The sequence below is a fragment of the Paramacrobiotus metropolitanus genome, unplaced genomic scaffold, assembly GCF_019649055.1.
Source record: "Paramacrobiotus metropolitanus isolate TYO unplaced genomic scaffold, Prichtersi_v1.0 Parri_scaffold0000141, whole genome shotgun sequence".
Lineage (NCBI taxonomy): Eukaryota > Metazoa > Tardigrada > Eutardigrada > Parachela > Macrobiotidae > Paramacrobiotus > Paramacrobiotus metropolitanus.
Window position 1 is genome coordinate 287,242 of NW_026570361.1, and position 21,518 is coordinate 308,759.

The 21,518-nt window shown below is 47.8% G+C and overlaps 2 protein-coding genes across 6 annotated transcripts; one reads left to right on the top strand and one right to left on the bottom strand.

Annotated features, from left to right (window-relative positions):
• The first annotated feature begins 5,512 nt into the window (after positions 1–5,512).
• On the top strand, positions 5,513–12,276 carry LOC129599251 (uncharacterized). Of its 4 annotated transcripts, none has more exons than XM_055497437.1 (4): positions 5,513–6,509; positions 6,764–6,857; positions 10,654–11,403; positions 11,999–12,276. In XM_055497437.1, the coding sequence occupies exons 1-4, from the start codon at positions 6,266–6,268 to the stop codon at positions 12,120–12,122; spliced, it is 1,212 nt and encodes a 403-aa protein (XP_055353412.1). In that variant the 5' UTR covers positions 5,513–6,265; the 3' UTR covers positions 12,123–12,276. The 4 variants fall into 4 exon arrangements, 2 of the variants coding, with proteins under 2 accessions (XP_055353412.1, XP_055353411.1); XM_055497436.1 differs by lacking the exons at positions 5,513–6,509; positions 6,764–6,857 and adding exons at positions 8,326–10,111; positions 10,366–10,459; XR_008691895.1 differs by lacking the exons at positions 10,654–11,403; positions 11,999–12,276 and adding an exon at positions 7,488–7,947 and having other exon boundaries at positions 6,764–7,228.
• A 123-nt stretch (positions 12,277–12,399) lies between these two features.
• LOC129599256 (uncharacterized) lies at positions 12,400–14,778 on the bottom strand. Of its 2 annotated transcripts, none has more exons than XM_055497445.1 (4): positions 13,912–14,778; positions 13,522–13,656; positions 12,604–13,328; positions 12,400–12,516 (listed from the first exon to the last, which is right to left on the bottom strand). In XM_055497445.1, the coding sequence occupies exons 1-3, from the start codon at positions 14,708–14,710 to the stop codon at positions 13,240–13,242; spliced, it is 1,023 nt and encodes a 340-aa protein (XP_055353420.1). In that variant the 5' UTR covers positions 14,711–14,778; the 3' UTR covers positions 12,400–12,516; positions 12,604–13,239. The 2 variants fall into 2 exon arrangements, with proteins under 2 accessions (XP_055353420.1, XP_055353421.1); XM_055497446.1 differs by having other exon boundaries at positions 12,418–12,516; positions 12,616–13,328.
• Between the last annotated feature and the right edge of the window lie 6,740 nt (positions 14,779–21,518).

The window sequence follows — 21,518 nt, forward strand, 5'->3', positions numbered from 1 at the left end:
GAGCCGCTACAGTATATGATTTACTCCGGACACGATTTAGATACGATCATACGGGCTCTAAAGAAAGAAAATCCAAAATAAAAACATGACAGTCATAACAGGCCAACAGTGAAACACGAAGGCTTCGTGACGGCAAAGTGCCCGTAACATCTTCGAACAAATACATATTTATTTATGAGTGTACTGGCCGACATAACTATGACATGTTTACAATACTCATACAGTTGTAAATGAAAAAGCGATGGTGTAACTCCGGATATAATTGTACGTTCGACATAGTCTGAGGGTCAATTTTCACATATCAACAAGGTAGGCTTTTGAAAATCATTGATTGATGACTAAGTCAAAGATCCTTGATATCGCGTATGTAAACCGGAGCACCAGATGACCTTTTCCGCACTCGGTCTCGTCCCTGTCTTGGCTCAAGTAATTATAGTTATCAAATTTATTCCAACATCCTGTTTTATCACGAGTTCATTTCAAAGGAATCATACTGCTGCTAGGAGCTGATAAAATTAATATGCAGTGATTATGCACTATGTATTGCTTAGCTGGATAAGTACAGGCTGTACAGCACCATTGGTTATCGCAGGACTGATCACCTAATTACTGTTACCTAAGCCAATTCGATATCACTAAAGCCACGGATCGCACATCGCCATGAGCGGAACATCCAAGTATTATCGCAATTTCCCTACGGTTGCGCGTGAGGTGAATTACGGGAACACGGTGTTGGTGCACCGCGACTCCGGTCAATGGTGGCTGAGATACGTGCAGGATATTGACGGCGATTACTTCTTCATTAATTTCGATGCCAGCACAGTCAGCTCCCAATGGCTCCATTCCCGTCACCTCTGGCCGCACAATGCTCTGGTGCGCAATCGGAAATTGGATGACTGCGATAAACCCCCATACTCTGTGCAGGTGGCGATTGCTTGAAGGACTGAACGTGTTCCAACTTCAACTGTTACTACATATTACTGGACTGAATAATTTAGTTGCCCATAATTTCGGACTGTATGGCTGCAACATCAGGGCATAATTTTGGATGTTTTTATTTTCAAGTTAGACTCTCCATTTTATGTTTCATACATTTCCTGATTTATGTCCTTTCATATGTTTCCTTTAATCCCAGAAAATTTTGGTATTCATGATCCCACCCGCTCTTTAGTCACCAATGGGTATTTTTTATTTCACAAAATGCGGTAACATCACAGTTTTGAAACAGTAAATCAAAATAACAAAATTTCATTTAATGCTGCCGCTCCTTCCATTGTACCGAGAACGGAAGCAGCGTTGCCTCGCTGAATTTCCAGCGACAGACGTTGACGGAGGTACTCATGGGAGCGAGGCTCACCCGTATGCTGTTGTAATCGCTTGCCAATTTCCTTCACTAAACGGCTAGCTGATTTTCCCCATGGTCCAAGAGTTTCAAAAGCCAGCGGTACGAAGATGTATCTGCCCTGTAGGTACAAGTACAGTCCCGCCTTTCTATCCTCCGCCTGCGCGGCGGCGGATCCCGCAGTGACTGATGTGGCTTTCCGGTGAGACATAGCAACAGTATCCACGCAGGTCACGTCCCACGCCAAACACATACCGCGTTGCCACGCAAACGTGGTGCAGCCATCTGGGCGACGGTCCGATGTGTGGGATGTACCTCGCGGTTCCAATTTTGCAGGGATGCCGGCTGATACTAACGATCTGCACAAAATACTATTCAAGCCGCCGTGGCGTGGATGTCTTCCGGCTGAGAAAGCACAGGACAATCCGTGGTGGCCATACACATCGACGGGCTTGTGGCACTTAGAACATAAGTGCGCTTCACAGATATTCACCCCCAGTCTCAGGCCGACTGATATCTTCACGGTGTCATCGTCCAGGAGGTTGCCGATGTGTGCCGAGGGCAAGGCATTTAACCATATGCCGGCTTCCGGTGTCGACTGTGCGAGGAGCCGGGCCCGGTTAACTTCATCATCGCGAAAGATGTCCAACAGGGTGGATAGTGATGTGTTACATAGCGGAAGGTCCCATGCTCGTTGTACCTTTCTGACATTTTGCTCCGGGAGTTCTGCCAGTCGCGCGTTGACTTTCCACAACTCAGAAGCGGCCGAAACATTTACAGTAGAGTGATCAGGAAGCAATAGTGATATTAAGCCAGATACGGAGTGAATCGATGCCAAAAAGGCAGGGAGAGCTAATTCTTCCGCCCGGCGTATACCAATACCGCCTCTGCTCACTGGTAGTGTCGCCTGCCGCCAACACGGATAGTCGTCGTGCGACGTGCGTACATTGCACAGGGACTGAAAACACACCCGCACTGCTTCATCCAGTTGATAGAGTTGTTGCGGTTGTTTCCATGCATTGCAACAGCGCAGCATATGAATGATTTTTGGGGCCCCTAGACAGTTTTTGAGTAGGAAGAGTGACTGGTGACGTGGCAAAAGCTCTAACCGCTCACACGCCATTTTAACTGTTGCGCACTTTTCGGCTACAGCTGGACCGATGGCATCGTCCAAAACCGGTGCACCTAACAACAGAAAGTCGGCATTTCTCAGGATGCGTAGTTTCGGGTACATCTCCTGGAAATATGCTACAGCATCGTTTCGGGCTTCTTCGGTTCCACCGGAAATATGAAGCTCGCACTTTGCCTCGTTCACCACTAGGCCGATTTCACGGGCTTTCAGAATGATTTCCGCAAAGGCATGTGCTACTGTCGCTGGTCACCAATTAGAGTTGCCGGGATACAACTTACCAATAATTCTTCATATTTATAATGGCTAACCACGGCCCAATTCGCTACACTCCTCTCCTAAGAAATAGTCCGCTCTCGGGAACGGTGCCATTGACTGTATGGCGACTGGATTTACCAAATTGGTACTGTGCAATGGGATCCGTTCATCTGGAGCAGATACAACTGCCCATGAATTCGTTCTCGTCAATCTTGATTTACAGTTTTTCTGTCGAGGTAATTCGAGTAAAGAGTTAATATGTATGTGCGAAGCCAGCAACACCATTTTAAGAATTTCCACCACGAGTTAAGATGCGAAAGCGTTTCTCTGCACAATGCCTTTTCTTCTTCCTTGGCACGAGTTGAACCAACCAGCCAGGGTACAAAGGTCACGTCGTGGATTACCTTGCCACTAAAAAATGCTTGCAATTTTCGTAATCAGGATCAGGATAAAAAGTCTGCTTTTGGGGTGAGCTATCCAGCAGCATTATTACCAGATTTTATACCGAAGGAACTGAAACCGATGCAAAGACCTATATAATACCTGTCTCACTTTTTGACGCAGCCAATAAGGGATGCAAAGTTACAATCGTCGGAGCGCAGTTGTCCAGCTGACGGAGATCCGCTGTAAGTAAGTGAAACTATCTGTATACCATTCGCCAAAACATTTCTGCCGAAATTCTGCGGCAGACTAACTATCTGTATTAAAGAGAAGGCGCATACATACACGATAGTGACGATACGGAAAACGTTATTCGAGACTCCGAGTTGGCCGCTTTAAGAAAATGTACGCTAACGGAGGTTCCACTGTAAATTTGCAAAAAAATCGTACACTGGGCCATTGTTAGAATAGACCTACGTTTGTACCCAACGTGCATGCGTGGTTTTGACCCTTTTCGTGAGCAGCATGTCTGACGGCCGAATACAAGTAAATACCTCGTGGCTTTTGCAGAAGCCAGATACAGTTGTACGACTGCTGCGTTCAGTAATCAGTCGGTGCGTTCATCCTTTTGGGCACTGCGTAATGCTATTTTATTCTGCATACTGCATTAAGCATAGGTATTCTACAGATATTTAGCAACCCATGAGTGTTTACAAACTTCAAAGCTCTGTTTCGTACACAGCACTCTGCGAAGGAACTTTATCGAACAAGATAGCGCAGGCCAACGGTCCGGTAAATTGTCCGAGCGCTTCAGCTGTAGCGGAACAAAATATCTGAGATCGGTAGGTTTATCGAGCAAAACTTGTACGAAACATAATCGGCAAACGACTTTCCGATGCCCCAAAAAACAGCATGACAGATTCATGAATAACCAGTTAACAACCAACATTGCACTGTATCGAACATGAGAAACCGCACAGAGGAACATAAATCAAACTATGGGAACGCAACCAACGGTTTGCTGGAGGGCCTGGTCAAGGGACCTGGCATACACTGTCCCTGGAATTGTTAAGCATAAATCTGGTTTTCTCGGCAATTTTTAAAATATCTGCCTGCTGATACTCCATAATGCAAAGCAACGTGCACTGATTGGCTGCTTTTTAATATCCGGTAGCATCTGGGATCTTTGTTAAACTGGATTTTCAAGCGTTTTCACCTTTTATATTGGTTCAATTCCGGAGGGTTACTACTACTGAAAATCTGCCGTGCCTTTTATCCCTCAACAGAGACGTCGTAACTAGCACGGACATTGCCCACATAACCGTGATTTCTGCTGTTCGCTACCTGGAAGCCTTCCAGCGTAAACCTTTCCGCCGGAACCCGGCACAAAAGTTTGCGATACGTAAACCATTCTGTCGGACTGCGTAAGTCTTTCGGCCGGCTACAAACGCAATATTCCGGACCGATATTACCGGTTCACTTCGCTTATGTCGTCGACAGCTTCTTGCATGTGCAACCTGTATCTATAACAGGAGTTCGCCTTTCTCTTTCGCATGTGCCACGCCTACTCTTCATTCCAAACTTTCCACTTGTTCATATCGTGATAGCATTATTCTTATATGTTTTCCCGGTTCTGGTTCTCGCTGGATTGCACGGCAGACTTTTATTGCACATGTATCGCCGAGCCAAGATTTCGCTGGCAGCAAGAGTACTGGTATTGCGGGAATCCGGAAGACCGCCTTCCAATGCGAGATATAACCTGACTAACTTTTTCGGTAATAAAGAGCAAAGACCCGGCAGGGTGAATTTCGCAATAACGTTGGCCACTGTTATCCCGGCAGTACTCTATGCCAAATATCGTTTCATGGTTGGAACAATGATATCCAAGTTGAAAACTACGTCGATTTTGCGACCGCAATATATTTTGTATTGCTTGCTTCTGAATTCTCTGATTAATCCGATTTTGTTGTTCGCTTTCAATCGCAATTATCGAACTGATCTGAAACTGCCTTTGGTCAAATTGGGCTGTTTTGAGTGCTGTGCGCCCGCATCGAGCAACTAACGGCCCTCACTGCTAAATGGGACGAAATGGCACTGGCTCTTGAAGGTTAACGAATTGGAAAAATTATTTAGCAGCTCTGCAAATTTAATTAAATTTGCAAATTAGCAGCTGCTGTGAATTATTACTGGCGCAATTATGAAAATGTTTGTCTTTTGAATTACGGCGCTGCTCACTCTCTCTGCAGGTATTAGAGATAACAACAAGAAAGCTAGTGATAAGATAATACGGAATATTGTGACATGTAATAACATCAGCACACATGGGAATCAAAGTGGCCATAGGGCCGATATATGTACGTGATTATGAAAGCGATACGATAATTGCACCGGTGGTATTTTATGATTACAATTTCGGACTACGTTAGCGTCATACACTCCACGCTCTCTTATATCGCTCTCTCTCGCTTGCTGCCTCTTGCTCTGCTTTTTTTATTGTTTTATTACTCGCTTTGGGAGATTCACTAGGCCATGCCTGCGACAACGCTGTATTTTCGTAAATTGTTCAGGGATTCGCGGGAAGTTAACTACGGGAACACGGTGCTGGTGCAGCGCGACAACGGCCAATGGTGGCTGGGGTATGTACAGGATATTGACGACGATCGCTTCTTCATCGATTTCGATGCCAGCACGATCGATGCCCAGTGGATCTCCACTAAATATGTCTGGCCACATCATTTCGTTTCCGACCAAAAATGGCCAACCATCTATGGAGGCAAATCAATCCAGATAGCTCTGCGGCAGTACGCAGGTGGGCCGATGGTCTTCCAATTGGGCACAGCCATCGATCAGTCGGACGCTTTGTACGCCGTAGTCCGTACAAAGAATTCAACGAACCACATCGTTCATCGCAATTATCTCGTTGAAAGTCTACCAGCAGTTGACAAGGGTGACAATTTCTTTCGGCGAACTACCGGGTTTCTATACAGAAAACATGTCGTTGCGCTTTCGGACGCTTATTTGCTGCCTGAAGCGGATTTCCTACCGATGTTTGTGGGCCAAACATCCCAGCTAGCACTGAACCGGAAATCTGATTTGTGTGATTCAAACTGCCGTTTTCGAATAGGATTTGCATTTGACAAAGCTTTTTCGATTGTATGGATACAAAAGGCCCCCATCGCGGGGGGAAATATATGATAGATTTGGGTTGTCGAGTGTTTGCGCGAGTGGGAAACGATACGGTCACCTTCTTTTGTGCTGAAATGCATGGAAACGCAGCGGGTCGTAGCGTGTTCTGGGACCAACTTTCTTTAGAGAAAGCGTGCAAGGACTACATCCGTGAAAAGCTTAAGACAATCTGCATTAACTTGGATAGGACGTTGGGGAAAGCACTGCAGCATGGTCAGTGACTCGGTGCAACGGCGCTTCAATCGAGAAACCGTGCAATATGCCTTTACTGCAGTGTGTCGACATCTAAATTTTTTATTGCTTCACCATGTCTTCGATTTCTTGACCTTACGGTTATAATTTTCAAATGTGACTTATATTCCCCCGTATGTCCTTACTTTGTGTCGGAATAGTTTGTTGAAGAACCACTTTAACGGTTCCATGAAAACAGAATATAATGCAGCATTTTGTTATTCGATATTCTGCAGATACCGAAGAAATGTCCATCAGTCAACTGCCGCATCCCATCGTATCAGGGATTTTGCTTATTTTGGATGTGGATTCCCAGGTGCAGACGCGCCGGTAAGTTACGGCAGTTGCGCTCATTTAGCACTTTTCAAAATGGAAAAGAAGATCGGCGAGGGGGATTTTGCACCGGGATACTGGCATTACTTCGGGTTCATTTACGGCCGTGACGGCATCTACACGTCGCGACATTGACGCTCGATGCGATGATGTTATCATTCCGTTTTTACGTTTTCGCGCGACGCAAACGGCCGCAGAACAGTCCCGACTCTTTTTGGCAGCAGCAGACGAACACTGTCCGGCGGTTAGTCCGCGCGTTTTGGAAAAGGTCACAGCGATACACGCGCGCTGGGTTGAAGTGCTGGGCTATCCTGACAGTGATGAGTGGACTAGCATTCGTATTTTCCTGAAGCTGTAAGACGTTCGAAGTAAATTCTCCAACTTGACTGGTTCAGTTACTTTGCAGAACATCCATACTTAAGTATCGTATTGGCGCTGAAGCGGTTGCTACAGCAGTTTTTAAACTTTTTCGTTTTTATAAGATAATTATTTTGGAAGCTGTATTACCGAAACTCAGAGCCCAGAGAGAGAGATAGTTTGAACCTAGAGCATCAAGCTCTCTATCTGCATCTTTCGCTCAACTATCTGCAGCATCTGTTCATTTGGCCAAATAAATTTTTTTATCAGGTTCAACAACTTCCGTTGGAATCACTCTCAGCAGCAGTGGGACACAATGGACCTCCGACAGCTGGACGTTGCCACTTTGACCAACGTGACCTCCGCTGTCCTTGATGCTTCCTTTGAAGGCTAAAGCAGCCGTCAGTACAAAAACATACCTGGTTATTTAAATAGAATTTTACTGGTTTGGACAATTTCAGTTTCAGATTGTGCAGCTGTTTCCTGAAGGCTGTCTTTTTCAAATTACTGCGCGAAAAGCGGAGTCATAAAATGCAAAGTCCTATTGAGTCTTGCTCGTTGGTTTGCTTGTTTAGTGCGTTCCGCTAGGCAGGACTCGGAACTCAAAAACAGTAAACTATATTTTGTGTGCTTGATCAAAGCGATATCAGAGTGAACCGGAACCAAAACGCAACGCATCCTAACGCACGGGACGATCTGTTCAATTAGGCCTTCGATCTGACCGCACAGTGATCTGGTCTCCTCGTAGTACTCGATGCTGGTGCAATTTCAAGGGATTTGCCTTGGTACATAGTACCTAATTCGGGTACATTCACGGGAACTTGTGCTGTCGCCCACTATTTTTTAAAATTGTAAAATGAATTTCAAAATTTTTAAAAATTAATTTAAAATTTGGAAAAAGTGGTAGAAAGCTGGTTCGATACCAAAACGATCTTCATGGTAATGTGCGTTTCGTGCAAAATTTGAAGAGCACCGGTTCATAATGAGACTTTTGGTACACCTCGGCGCGTTTAGACTTTTGGAATTTTATTAAATAAAATTCCAAAAGTTTAAACGCGCCGAGGTGTACCAAAAGTGAAATTTTCACTAAAACTCCCGAACCGGATGTTGCGCGCACATACGGTTTTTTCGCCTATGTATACGAATTCTTTGGCTACAAAATATTATAAAGCAGTGCAAAACAGGGTATAGGAGTGCGCGACAGCAAAAAAAAGTTGGATGTATGTGAATTTGGTGCTATGTACCGGGCCAAATCCCTTAAAAATATGTTCCTTTTTTACACTCACAGTACAGTGAAAACACTAGCACCATACACGATAAAACTGTTTTATTTCATTCTCTCCCTTGCTGTTCACTATCTTTGAACTAAATAATTACTCGATTGGGGATAAACGACTACTGAGCACCCTCCCGGAAAAAGTGAGATCGTAGCGTGTTGCGTTGATATGACTCCACATATCAACGGAGCACGTTAGTATGTCCGCTCCCGCATTGGCCTGTCGAGCATCTATCCGCTCTGTGAGTGGCCAGATATCACCCAACCGTATTTGCACAAAACCACTAGGCGTGATCATAACAAAGACGCTAATTGGCTCAATATTATCCAATTGGGAAATTAATAGTCAATTGGCACGGCATTTTAAAAGCAGCCAATGCCAAACATTTTTTGCAAAATTTCTTATTAATAAAAAATAAAAAGAATTAAATTTTTTGGAGTTTTTTTGCGACCCAGTTTTCCGTTTTAACTTAATTGTCAATTTTGTGTTGGTGGTTTATGTGGACTATGTGGAGTCTATTGTGGACTGCTTTTTTTTCATTTATTTTATCCATACGGTGCAGGCCTGTGCGGAGCTCCGCTGACGGAATAGCACCTAAAACCAGCATCGACTCATAAACAATCTACACTGTGGTTGTCTCTAAAACAAAAAAGTCAAAATTACAACGATTAATGCAGTCAACTTACCTTTGAGGCGCTGTTTGAAGAAAAGCAGCTACAAGGAGCTCCTACATGTTGAGCCGTTGTAGTCCCAGACTCCCAGTTACCTGTCCATTCAAACATCTAGAAGACACTATCGCACAGTTCTTACTACGTAAAGCTTGAAATTTACCTTTCGTAATAATGAAAATCATCATGATAAAAGAAGCTCGCTTCTTCATCGATTTCGATGCCAGCACGATCGATGCCCAGCGGATCTCCATTAAACATATCTGGCCACATCATTTCCTTTCCGCACAAAAATCCATCCATCGAGGCGAATCAACCCAGGTGGCTCCGCGGGAGCACGCAGGTGGGCCGGTAGTTTTCCGAACGTGTACGGTCACCGATCAGTGGGACGCTTCCGTCATCGTGCGCGTGGGCAGTCCAAACTTGGCCGAGAAGAATTCAACGAACCGCATCGTACATCGCAATTATTTCGCCGAAAGTCTGCCAGCAGTTGACGATGGTGAGAATTTCTTCCGGCGGACTACCGGGTATCAGTACAAGAAACATGTCGTTGCGCTTTCGGACGCTCATTTGCTGTCTGGAGCAGATTTCCTACCGACTTTCCTGGGCCAAACCTCCCATCTAGCACTGAACCGGAAATCTGATTTGTGTGATTCAAACTGCCCCTTTCGAAGAACAGTTGCTACTGACAGGAGCGTTTTCGCTTGTGTGGGTAAAGGTGCTCATCGCCGGCAGACATATACTATAGATTTGGGTTGTCGCGTGTTTGTGCGGGTCGAACAGGATACGGTCACCTTCGTTTGTGCTGAAATGCATGGCGACGCAGCGGGTCGCAGCATGTTCTGGCACAAAGTTTCTGTAAACAGAGCGTGCAAAAACTACATCCGTGAGAAGCAAAAAACTGCCTGCATTGACTTGGATAGGACGGCGGGGAGCGTGCTGCAGCCTGGTTAGTGAACCGGTACATTAATCGAATGACAAGTAGTGCATTATACCTTTATCTCAGTGCGTCGTCATCTAAATTGCTTATTGCTCCACGATCTTTTCATTTCTTGACTGTTCTTATTTTCGATTGTTACATGTTTGACCATAATTCATATTTTGCCTCGAAACATTTTGTTGAAGAAACACCGTAGAGGTTCCACGAAAACAGGCAAGAATATAATGCTTGCGTACAGCATTTCTTCATTACCTAATCTGCAGATACGGAAGAAATGCCCATCAGCGAACTGCCGCATCCCATAATAAAAGAAATTTTGTTTAATTTGGATGTGGATTCACAGGTGCAGACGAGCCGGTACGTTACCGCATTTGCGCTCATTTAACACTACAAAGCCGTGAATCGTATTTTTTTAATTTTTATCAGTTTCTAACTCTGAGTTACCAAGTCTGCTCGATGCAGTCCCTGTGTGATACTTCAATTTCTTTTTTTGCTTTAAATCAGAGCACCGATAAGAGAATCCTACAAATTAATAAATTGGTACTCCCTAGAGTTTGCGCTCTGTGGCGGCTTCTTTCCCGGAACTGCATTAATAACCGTCACTTCATCTTCGATCTGTGCTCGACGTGCCAGAAAAAGCCACATGAAGATGCGTCGTTAAAATGCTACAGTGATTACCGCAGCTACAAACTGGTAACCGTGTTGGACGGCATCCTTCCTGGACGCACGCATACGCTAACGCAAGACGGAAATCACGTGCACACTTCGAGGGATGCATTTGTCCAACAGCGAATGTGGACGGTGCAACGAGTACTTGAAGCTAAAGGCATTCGGCTGCCTGTAGTTATTGTAAAGAACGGCCGCGATTGCATTGAATCGCCTCTCCTGACCGTCTGTCACGATTCCGACACCGACACATTCGAATATCCGTCGCTGTCCCCGATGATGTCGGTTTGTGAAGAGCTGGTGCTGAGTAACTACAACGCGTGGGAAGCGATCCTCAGATCAGCGCTGGAGATTTTGCATTGGGATACTGGTACTACGTCTGCTTTACCCTTGTCCGAGATGGTGTTTACTCGTTGTGAGTATGACGGTCGGTGCGATATTATCATTCCGCTTCTGCGCTTTCGCGCGGCGCAGACGGCCGTAGAACAGTCCCGACTCTTTCTGGCAGCAGCAAACCAACACTGCATGCCCGCTAGTCAGCGCGTTTTGGGAAAGGTCACAGCAATACACGGGCGCTGGGTGCAGACGTTGGCCTACCCGGAGGAGTGGATCAGCATTCGTATTTTCTTGAAGCTGTAAGTACATTGTGCTTAAGAAAGGTGACCCGGTACAGGATACCAAATTCATGTACCACCAAAAAAGCTTTAACTTCCGCGCTCTCCCAAGCGCTTTTTTTGCATCTTTTCTGGCATTCTGTAGCCAAATGATTTAAATTCATGGCCTGAAAATGTCAGTGCGGCACAACATACGGTTGGGGAGTTATGACATTCAGAAAATTTCAAAAGGTTAGAACACGTTCAGGTCCAACAAAAGTCTCATTATGGATCGATCTTCTTCCAATTCTGCATCAAAACCATCATATAGTATGAAGATCGTTTTACACTGAATCAGACTTCGAACATTTTAAAATTTTGAAATGAATTTAAATATTTGTAACTCATTTTTAAATTTCAAAGAATGGTGCATCTCTGGTTCGGTGCAGAAGCGACTTTCGTACTAATGTACAAAATTTAAAAAAGATCGGTAAATGGTGAGACTTTTCTTTAACGTGAATGCGTTTTCTAGGTGAATTTTCAAGTCACCTAACTTGAAATCATTTTCAGCCCAGATTACCAAGCTCGCTGTTTACCACAGTCGTTCATTTGATCAGCTGATTTTTTTCTTAATCAGGTTCAACAGTTTCCATCGGAATTATCATCCACAACATTGGAACACGATGGATCTCCGGCTACTGGACGTAACCACTTTGACCAACGTGACCTTCGCAGTTCTTGATGCATTCTTCGAAGACTGACGCAGCCGCTAGCACAAAAATCTTTCTGGTTAATTACATAGAATTTTTATGGTTTGAACAATTTTAATTTCACATGTCAAATGATGCTGCACTTATTTCCCGAAGAATGTCCCTTTCCGGAAGTGATTCATGGGCGACGGAGATGATAAATGCAAAGTCCCTTAAATGCGAATTGTACTACATAATCGATTTATTGTTCAATAAGTGCTGGGCAGGACTATGATTGCGGCAGTGCGAAAGAACTAACAAAGCACTTGAAAGCAGTGGTTACGGGAATGGGCAGTATCATTCTCAGTCTGAATAGTATGCGGCGAGGATGTGCACAGCCAATCCGCTGAGCTTGGCGATACCATCCCGTCTCTGTGTGCTTGCATGGGCTCCGACAGTACCGAATCTGATCAAGCAAAAAACACCTGCATTTAAATCACACTGTACAATATGTAATCCGTCAATACTCAATACTGCTGAAATATTCGAATACCGCTGCATTAACTGAGATGGTCCGCGTTCGTAGCCAGCGCGCTTGCAAAGCGTTGGCTTGGTCCCGCATTCGCGGATTAACCGCCGGACAAGTTGTCGTTTACCGCGGCTAGGAAGCGTTCCCTGTGCTCGACGGCTGTTTCCGTGGAATGAAATCGCAAATACGGAATGACCACATTCAAGGATACAGCGCCCGGACGCCGTCGAAATTCCAACTCAGGGCGACACTCATGCCGATTACCATCGTTGTACAGGATATTCAGTAACGCAGGATCGTTGACATAGAACGCGGTGAATTTGAGCAGCACAAGCTGTTCACACACTGCCATCAAGGCTGGCAGCGTGCGACACTCATATGCGCCTGTTTGCTTATTCCGACCAAGATTCAACAACGGGCAGTGCGGGAATTTCAGGTCGAGAGCGTTTTTGATGATAATATTTGGCAGGCGAATGGTTTTGGCCTCCAGCAACCGATGGACCGTCCACAATTTGGCCGCGAAATCTTTTATAGTTTCTTGACGTTGTTCGCTGTTAATGACTGCCACCGTTTTTGTCTGCCGGGTTATGGCGCGGTCAAGCATCGTTACGAACTTGTATAGAAGGTGCTCGCGAACGACGGAGAATGGATCCTGCCAGTTCACTTGTTCTCGTACGGGATAGATGTCGAAAATAATATGTCGGTCGTCCACGTATTTTTGCAGCAGGAGTCTCCAAAGAGCGCACACCCTGGTGAACAGCAAATGTGATACCATAACACTCAGATGACTACTAGTGCAGATGATCTAGATACTACCATTCAGGAAATGGTCCACTAACGTTATTAATTTTATGACACAGTCATACCAAGTGCGACCTTGATTTAGAACTCTACAAATAAAGCAGGGTATTTGTTTCACGAAAGATATAACAGCTGACTTGCCGGCCAACTTGTGACTGGGTGTCCACAGGCAAAGCAAATGTAACGCCCGCCAAGACCGGATGTGAAAGGTGGTCAACTCGTCCACATGGTGGTCAAGGTGGTCAACTCGTCCACTAATGGTCAACTCGTCCACATCTGTAAATTACTGTACTGTATGAGAAAACATCAGCGCAACAGCATTTTTACATCAAATGGAATACATCAGCACAGTCTGAGGTTCTTGTTGTGATTTGTTTTTGAAATTACGTAATTTTAAAGTTTCATGCAGTAAACTCTGTTCCCACAATATAGAGCGCCGATCATGGCTAACAAAATACATACAAATAAAAAGCCTATTAATAACCTAAGGACGCAGCAGCAAACATTATGTGAACAATTTTGGACTAATACCGCGGAGGGAAGTGTGAACGCGCAGATCTTTAACGACAACGTCTGTCCGTTTGGTACTTGTACCATGTACCTCGGCGCAGATAAAGGTTACCGTATCGACTCCTGCTCGCACAAAGGCGCGGCAACCGACATCAAACTCAATGCGCCTAACTGCCGGCTCGTGCGCCCATTCACAGACGAACGCGAAATGATCCGTTCCAACGGTTCTTTCATATTGATTTGTAAAAGTATACCGACGTTCAGTGTGGCTGAGGGCGAGCCGGCAAGTACCGGCCAGGAACCTGGGCAGGAACTGTACGTTGTTGAGCAGGTAAGCTAAGCGGAAGCTGATGACATGCTTCTGATAGACGATTCCATTAGTTCTTCCGAAAAAGCATGGTTCACCACTGGTAGTGGGTAGCTGTGCCGCGAAATGGCTTTCGTGCACGATGGCCACATTAACTGGATTTTCGTTCTCCAGGCGTACAATGCAGAACATGTCACAGAGGGGACCAATGATGGTTGCCGGCCGGAAAGTCAGCGGGCCACCGTCCCTGTCGCGTATCGCTACTGGCCACGAGGAGCCATCACCTGCCAGTTGCCGTTGAAGGAAATGGTGCGGCCAGAGATGTTTGGAATGGATCCATTCGGCGTGGACTGTGCTGGAATCGAAGTCCACAAAGAAGTACTCGACGTCGATGTCCCGCACGTACCCGAGCCAACACTGACCGCCATCGCGCTGCACCAGGACAGTGTTCCCGTAGTTGACGTCGCGAGAACCAGAGTATAACTGCTTGAAGTACAGCGATGTCGCGTTCATAATTACTATGACGTAGTAATCGGTTATTCGATATAGTGACAGTGTTTAACTGCGAAAGCCTCAGCACATTTTGTAGGCGGTTCGTGCTATTACATATTATCGAAGAACGGCAGCTTACAGTATACTGCGTAAGCAATCTGCATGGAGGAGCACGCTACAATCACGCTTGTTGCACGCTACTCGATAACGATCACTCTTGCTGTATGAGTGAACAAAGCGGGTACAGGCTCACACAAACAGTGTTGCCGAAAGCCGACAGATCGGTTGATACGAAAGCAATTTGAAAGTATAGTGATTCAACAACGTGCACAGTTACAAGCGAGCTTCGCCCACTGAAAAACAACCAAATGAAGAAATTATCCCATCTAGCATGAGATGGGGCTGTACACAAAGCACTCATTGCATTGATTCCCGGTTAAAAAGCTGGAAAAAAAAACACAAGTGGGACGACTTTCGCTCCGCAGCCCATGACAATTTAATCGCACACTTCATCGCCGGCAGAAATCGCCCCATATCCACCGCGCATTCGGTATTTGTCCGCACATCCCAGCTGACGCGCCGCCTTCCACAGCCAGACGGTCCCGGGGATGCAGGCCAGGATCGCCACCATGTGAAGCGGCAGATCGGCGCGTTCGGGAAAGAGGAACGGCCAGATGATCAGCGCCCCGAAGTACCAGGCAGTGCTTAGAACAAATAACCCAACCAAGATGTAATCCCGGTTGGCCAGAGGTGTGGTCTCCCGCGTGGCTAACGGCTGGCGCGCCGCTTCGGTGTCCCGCGGTCCCGTGCGTTGGGCGGTGCAGCAGTGCCAGCAAGAGAGGCCATACAAGCACAGTACGGTGGTTAACACCACCAGCGGCACGCCAAAGTCGACAATGATACAAAAGGGCGCCGAGATGATGTAGCCTAGCGCGCCGACAGTCAGTGCGCCGGGAGAGAGGTCATTGGCGCCGTCCGGGAAGAAGGCTTCATAAGTGGTGTTGTCGAAGTACGGGCGCAGGTCCACCCAGTAGGACAGGCGGGCGGCTATTCCGTGCAACATCTGCAACACACCTATGCCTTTTACCAGTACCATAATGCAACACAAATCCGGTGCAGTTTTGTCAAGAAGATAGCCGTCGCCAGGATGACAGGCTGTAACAAACTTAGGCGTTTGCGAGTTTGTAACAGGCAAGCGCGAGGAGATCACGAGTGTGCTTTATTGACAAATAAAGGGAACAATGCTGCGTAATAGCAGGGAAAGCAAAAACAAAGCACTGATGGCTAAGCAAGCAAGTGAATGCTAGAAGAGCTCTTGAGCGTTCGTCAAGGCGTGAAAGAAGCAACTGGCGGCAAGCACGTGCTGTGTGCCATCAGCTGTGTGATGATGCGCCGACTGGACTCAATCCAACGCGAGCGTACGCTGAGTCATACAGCGAGAGAGGGACGAGAGAGCAAGTATGCTCAGTGTGTGCGCCGCATATATCCGCTTCAGCGGATATGAGTGCAGTGCAGCAGCACACGTACGTACAGCGAGAGAGGCGATATGGCAAGCATGAGTGCAGTACGTCCATGGTGGGCCGTATGCACCAGGCGCAGTCATGTGCCTCTGACATGCCTCTGGGCGGGAATCCGAGCTCCTGCGAAGGATGCTCCGACTCGGTACCGCACCAGTACCGCACAACTCTCCAGTCGGACCCAAAGTGGAGTCGCTAGTACGCGTCCTCTGGCAGTGGGAGTCCGGTGTCTGGTCGACCGTCCCTTCTTCACTTCCGAACCCATGAGTGGAAGCCACTCACGGCCGAGAAATCCGGAAGCCGCTCGGGCGTTTCGTTGGACCGGTGTTGCTTCTGTTGGCTGGCTTCTTGCTTCTGTTGGCAACGGAGAACAATGTGAAAGAAAAGTGTAATGAAAGTTGTATACAGCGCGAAAGAAAGTATGAAATAAAGTTTAATCACAATTCCAGTGAGCAAAAGGGGTTACAAAACAGATCTGTCAAAGAGATCGAACTAGAAAAATACAATTCCGTTTGTTAGGAAAAATGCTAAAAAAAAATGCAAAAATCTGTCCGGGGGTCCTATTCCGACTAGGATGACGTCCACGGGGTCTCCTGTCCGCTTTCATCCGGTAAGTTGGGTCCGGGGCATCGGTTCCCGGGTTACCCGTTGTAACCGGTTAAATTCACCGAGGTCGGATAAGCACGGTTAAACACTTACTTCCGACTCGTATCCGTCCGTTCGGGATAGAGAGACACTGTTGCGGTTGCAAATGCCGAGGCATCCTCTCTGAATGGGGAATAGAACCGAGGTCGGTTTGACCAAGGTCGGCCTACCGGTAAGTCGACCGGCGGCTAAGGGAATTCGGCTATGTTCCGAATTGCTAAAGTCCAGGTCGGAGAAAGCTGTAAGTAAGTCATGCGGCCTATGTGGTCGTCATGTACAGCAGTTCCGTTCAAAAGTGGTCGGTTACAACCGTTCAATCTGCTACCACGAGCCTGGTTTGTAGTAATCCGAGTCGAACTGGCTCGAAGGTCCGGTCGAAATTCATGAGTTTCATCGATGGAAGTGTCCAGTCGACTTCCATCCAATCTGTTCCGTTGTTATCCGACCTTCTGTCGGGGTCGGTTATCCTATCCGTCAGTGGTCGACTAGGGTTAACCTGCAATAACATGCCCATGTGGGGCTAAACAAGTTCCTTCAAGTCGAATTCGTCCACCGCAGATATCTGTCGTTCTTCTTCCGTCATGTTGACTGAGTTGCCGACTTCCGACATGTGGTCGGTTATAGTCGACTTCGGAAGGTCGGATGAACTATGTTTCCATCCGTCCGAAGGTCGGATTTTTCCGTTAGGAGGTCGGTTCTCGACTTCTGAATGTCTTTGCCGACTTGTTGTCGTACCCTACCGACTTGTGTACGGTCACTTCCGACCTCGGCTTGAGGTCGGATATCCATATCCAAGTTCGGAGGTTGGCTATTTTCCGACTTCCTCAAGTCGGAAAAACTTTGTGTTTATCCGCCGAAAGGCTAAGTTCTTCCACTGGAGGTCGATTTCGTACTTCTGGTTGGTTTTCCGACTTGTTGTCGCTTACTTCCGACCTCCATCTGATGGTTGTCGACTTCATTTTAGGAGTTCTGTGCGTTCGGCTACAGTTGGCCGGGTCCTTGGTGTCAGGACATCCTTCGGTCAGTTCGGACTGGCAGAGGATGTTCGGCAACACAACTCCGTTCCTTCTGTGATCTCTGACGTGAACTCCAGGTCGGATCCGAGCTACTGTTGAGGTCGGTCAATCCGAATTGCTTGCTTCTTCTGGGTCGCCAGTCCTGCGGTAGGAGTTTTGCTCCGGCATCTGTTGGCCGATTGACTGGCGTTTCATCATGCACTGCGCTCCTACAACGCTAAGGGTCTTTGTGGCCCCGGTTGTAGTCGAGCTCTTTGGTTTAAACTTCATGCACATGCAAGTCCCTGAGGTCGTCAGATCCGATTTTCCATTCTGTTTTGTCGCGAACCTGTGACGCCTAGCCGCTTCTGTTGGGGTAGACGACTCACGTCCACGGGGAAATTTTCTTTGCCGCTGACAAAGGCCATGCTGCCACTTTGTTGCGGCCGCATGATCCTTGTCAGCGGGGTTCATTAAGAGGGTGCAGATCGCGTATTCTAACACGGTCTGCCTAGGATGTTCCATTGGAGACATGGGGAAGCAGGTCGCGGCGGAGTCGTTGGTACACCAGTATCCAAATCACCGTCGCTGTTCCTCTTCAGGGAATGGCAGCACGTTCGAACGACGCGTAGTCGTGGTCACCGGTGAATCGGCTGGTTTACCCGATGTCGTCCGGGGGAGACTGCGGTTGATCTCCAGGTACAGAGCCTGTAGGTCTGGATTCAAACGGAGAATCCGGTTAAGTTACCACGTTGCTACTGCCAGCTTCCGTCCATGGTCGACTTCTTGTTGGTCGGCTACCAAATACTCCGTCGATCTGTGTGATCATTTGAAGGTAGCGAGTCGTGGTTCTAACGATCTGCGTCGTTACAGGTCGAGCAGTTTTCAAAACCGATCTTTGTGATCGGCTTGCACAACCGACCTTTGTGGTCGACTTGCGCAGCAGTATCCGTTATGTCTCCAAGTTATGGGCAAAGTACGAAGTCGACCTTTGTGGTCGGCTCCCGTACCTAGTCAAATCCGAGTCTTCCTGCACTGTTGGCGGCTCGGCCGAGGGATTTCCGCTGTTTACAATGGTGAAGGCTGCTCGGCCACCCGGTTCCGAAGTTGGCCACGGGTGCTTGGCAAACATGGCGTGAAACGCGCGCAGTCACGTGTTTCGCGCCATGTTAGCGTAATCCTCTCGGTTTCTTCTCCGGAGTCGGTTGGCCGGAGTATCGATCTCCATGTAACGCGGATTGGGGCTTCTGTTGGCTCCGATGGTCGCAGAACGTGGTTGACGATCTGCTTTGTTAGCAGATGTGGTTACGATCTGTCTTTGCCAAGCTGGTGAACTGGGGTCGATTGCCCAGTTCGTTCCAGGGGATTCCTTGGGGGACGTACCGGTACGGTGAAAGAGCCGAAATACCCGGGTCTAACCACGCGTTTCCGGGTCCGACCAAAGAATCCGGCCGACTTGTGTAGTCGGCTTTCTGGCAAAATCGTCGTTGACGTCCGCCGCGTACATGGTTGGTCATTTTCCAAGAAAAAAAAACTGAAGTATAGTGTCCATTCCGAAGTCGGTTCTCGACGGCGCTGTTTCTCAGCTAGACTGTTTCTCAGTCGAAAGGTCGGTTCTCGACCGTGCCGTTTCTCGGCAATGCCTCCTTAAAGTTATTCCAATGGGGGATCGAGTTCCAATGTGGAACTCGATCTTAACTAAGTGGGACTTCGACGGGTTTATCGCCGCCGAAGTAATCTTCTTCTTCATCATCGTCCGGGCCAGGTCGGTTATGTGGCCGTATGTTCGGGTCCCTAGGTTTACAAGTCGCCGGGCCGCTCCGTTGAGACATCTCGTCGGTCTCATCTGTTCCTGGCCTGGGCGCTCCGCTCTGCTCTTCCTCGATTCCTTGGCCGCTTGTTTGCGGAGCCGCAGCGCGAACGGTCGTGCGCCGGTGCTATGTCATCCGACATCCAAGGTTCGTAGGGCGACGAGTTGAATCCGCTAGGCAAAGTTTTCTTTTCGCGGTACCAGCTAATGACTCGAGTCGCGTCGTCACTGGGATCTACGTGATCCTCACGAAAGGCATACTTTGTCGCATACCGTTCGTGGGTGTACAGCAAGTCACGCATCCAGACGGCTAGGATAACACTTCTCATTGGTGTGCCGAGTTGGGCTACGAGGGTTTCCACAGCTGCTGGTATCATCTCGTTCTGGTACAGCCGTATAATGTGTAATGCAAAATAATTGCCAAGTCGAGCTGCGAAGATAAATCGCAGGAATGCCGTGACTCCGTCCTGGGCCATGTCGCTTCTCCTTCCGGAAGATACTGGGTTAAATCCAGTGCTGCCCGAGCCGCGGTGATTACAAAGGCTGGGTGTGCGTCCGTGATGACGAACTGGGCAACACTCTCCAACTCGTCATGGGAGTATTCCCGAGCTCCTAGTTGGCTCGCACGTGTTCCGTCCGGGCTGTACAATGGTACATTCAGCAAGACCGGGTCGGTCATCGACGGCAACGCATTCGATCCGAGTGTGCGGGTGGTTCAACATTCGGCGCTGTGTGCGCGTTCATGTTGAAGTCGGACCGCCACTGATGTTGTTCGAACAGCGCCTGGTATCCGGATCGGACGAGGAATTGACGAAGGTTTTCTACCATCCGCCAGATTTGTGGTCGGTTCCGTTCCTCGTAATTCATGACGTTCATAATGTGGTTCGTCCTTTCGGTAGGGTGTGGCATGACGACCTCGATTCCTTGTTGTCGAGCTCGGTCATAGCGAGGGTCTTCTCGGATCGGCACTTCCTGCGGCAGTTGTGCCATCTGGTCGGCTACGTCGACGTCCATTTGCTCTTGTTGAGCTGCCGGTTCAGCTGGGGCTTCGGCCGCCGGTTCTGCTTGTTGGCCTTCCGGCTGCTGTTCGGTGGGATGAAGTTACGTTTCGACTTATTTGTTAAGTCGACCGTAAGTCCGATTCCTGTTTCTCCAGATCCAGTACGTTTCCCTGGTGGAGCTCTGGTCTTCCGCTTCACGGATAACGGCTCGTTGCGCTTCGATTCTGTCTCGAAGATCAACTGGGCCGATCGGTGTCGAAGGTCGTGTCCTGCAAGATTCTTGCTGGGTCGGCGCTGCTGTTGTTGAGCCGCCGGTTGAGTCCGGTTTCCGGGCTGGGAATCTGCTGAGAACAGTTGGACGAGCCTGAGTGACTACTGGCGTTGCCCTATGTGATTGCCATCAACTGTTCCTGAGTTGCCGGTGTGAGGGTGACTGGCTGTTGAGTTCCGTCCGGCATATTCATCATCATTGTTAACGATGCGCCGTCATTGGTCGGTGTGGATCTCCGACGAAGACATCGCGTATGGTGGGAGATGATTCTCCGACCGTCGGGAGAGCCTGTGTGGGTGTCTGTACCCGAATCTTTATTTCTGGTTCATAATCGGTCGGTGGGGATGGACCTTCATCGAGGCGATTCGTTTGTCGACCTCTCTGATTCTCTTCTGGTCCTCTAGTTGACGGTTAGCTTCTTGCAGCTGGCGGTACTCCCACAGTCTATCTGTTAAGACTGGTGGTCGAGTTCCTTGCCATCCCGGGTCTAAACTTCGTTGTCGTTGAATGACCGCTAAGTTGTCCTGTTCATGGGCCTGCAGCTGATCCACCAGAATCTCGTTTTCGGGCTATGTATCGGTACGCGCTCA

Bases quoted from the DNA above. Each gene is read 5' to 3' on its own strand.
- LOC129599251 (XM_055497436.1), top strand. From the start codon at position 9,337: ATGAAAATCATCATGATAAAAGAAGCTCGCTTCTTCATCGATTTCGAT. The intron at 10,460-10,653 runs GTACGTTACCGC...GGTACTCCCTAG, and splicing joins TCACAGGTGCAGACGAGCCG to AGTTTGCGCTCTGTGGCGGC. The intron at 11,404-11,998 runs GTAAGTACATTG...TTTCTTAATCAG, and splicing joins ATTCGTATTTTCTTGAAGCT to GTTCAACAGTTTCCATCGGA.
- LOC129599256 (XM_055497445.1), bottom strand. From the start codon at position 14,710: ATGAACGCGACATCGCTGTACTTCAAGCAGTTATACTCTGGTTCTCGC. The intron at 13,657-13,911 runs GTATTAGTCCAA...AGTAATTTACAG, and splicing joins CGTTCACACTTCCCTCCGCG to ATGTGGACGAGTTGACCATT. The intron at 13,329-13,521 runs GCAAGTCAGCTG...GCTGTTCACCAG, and splicing joins ACCCAGTCACAAGTTGGCCG to GGTGTGCGCTCTTTGGAGAC.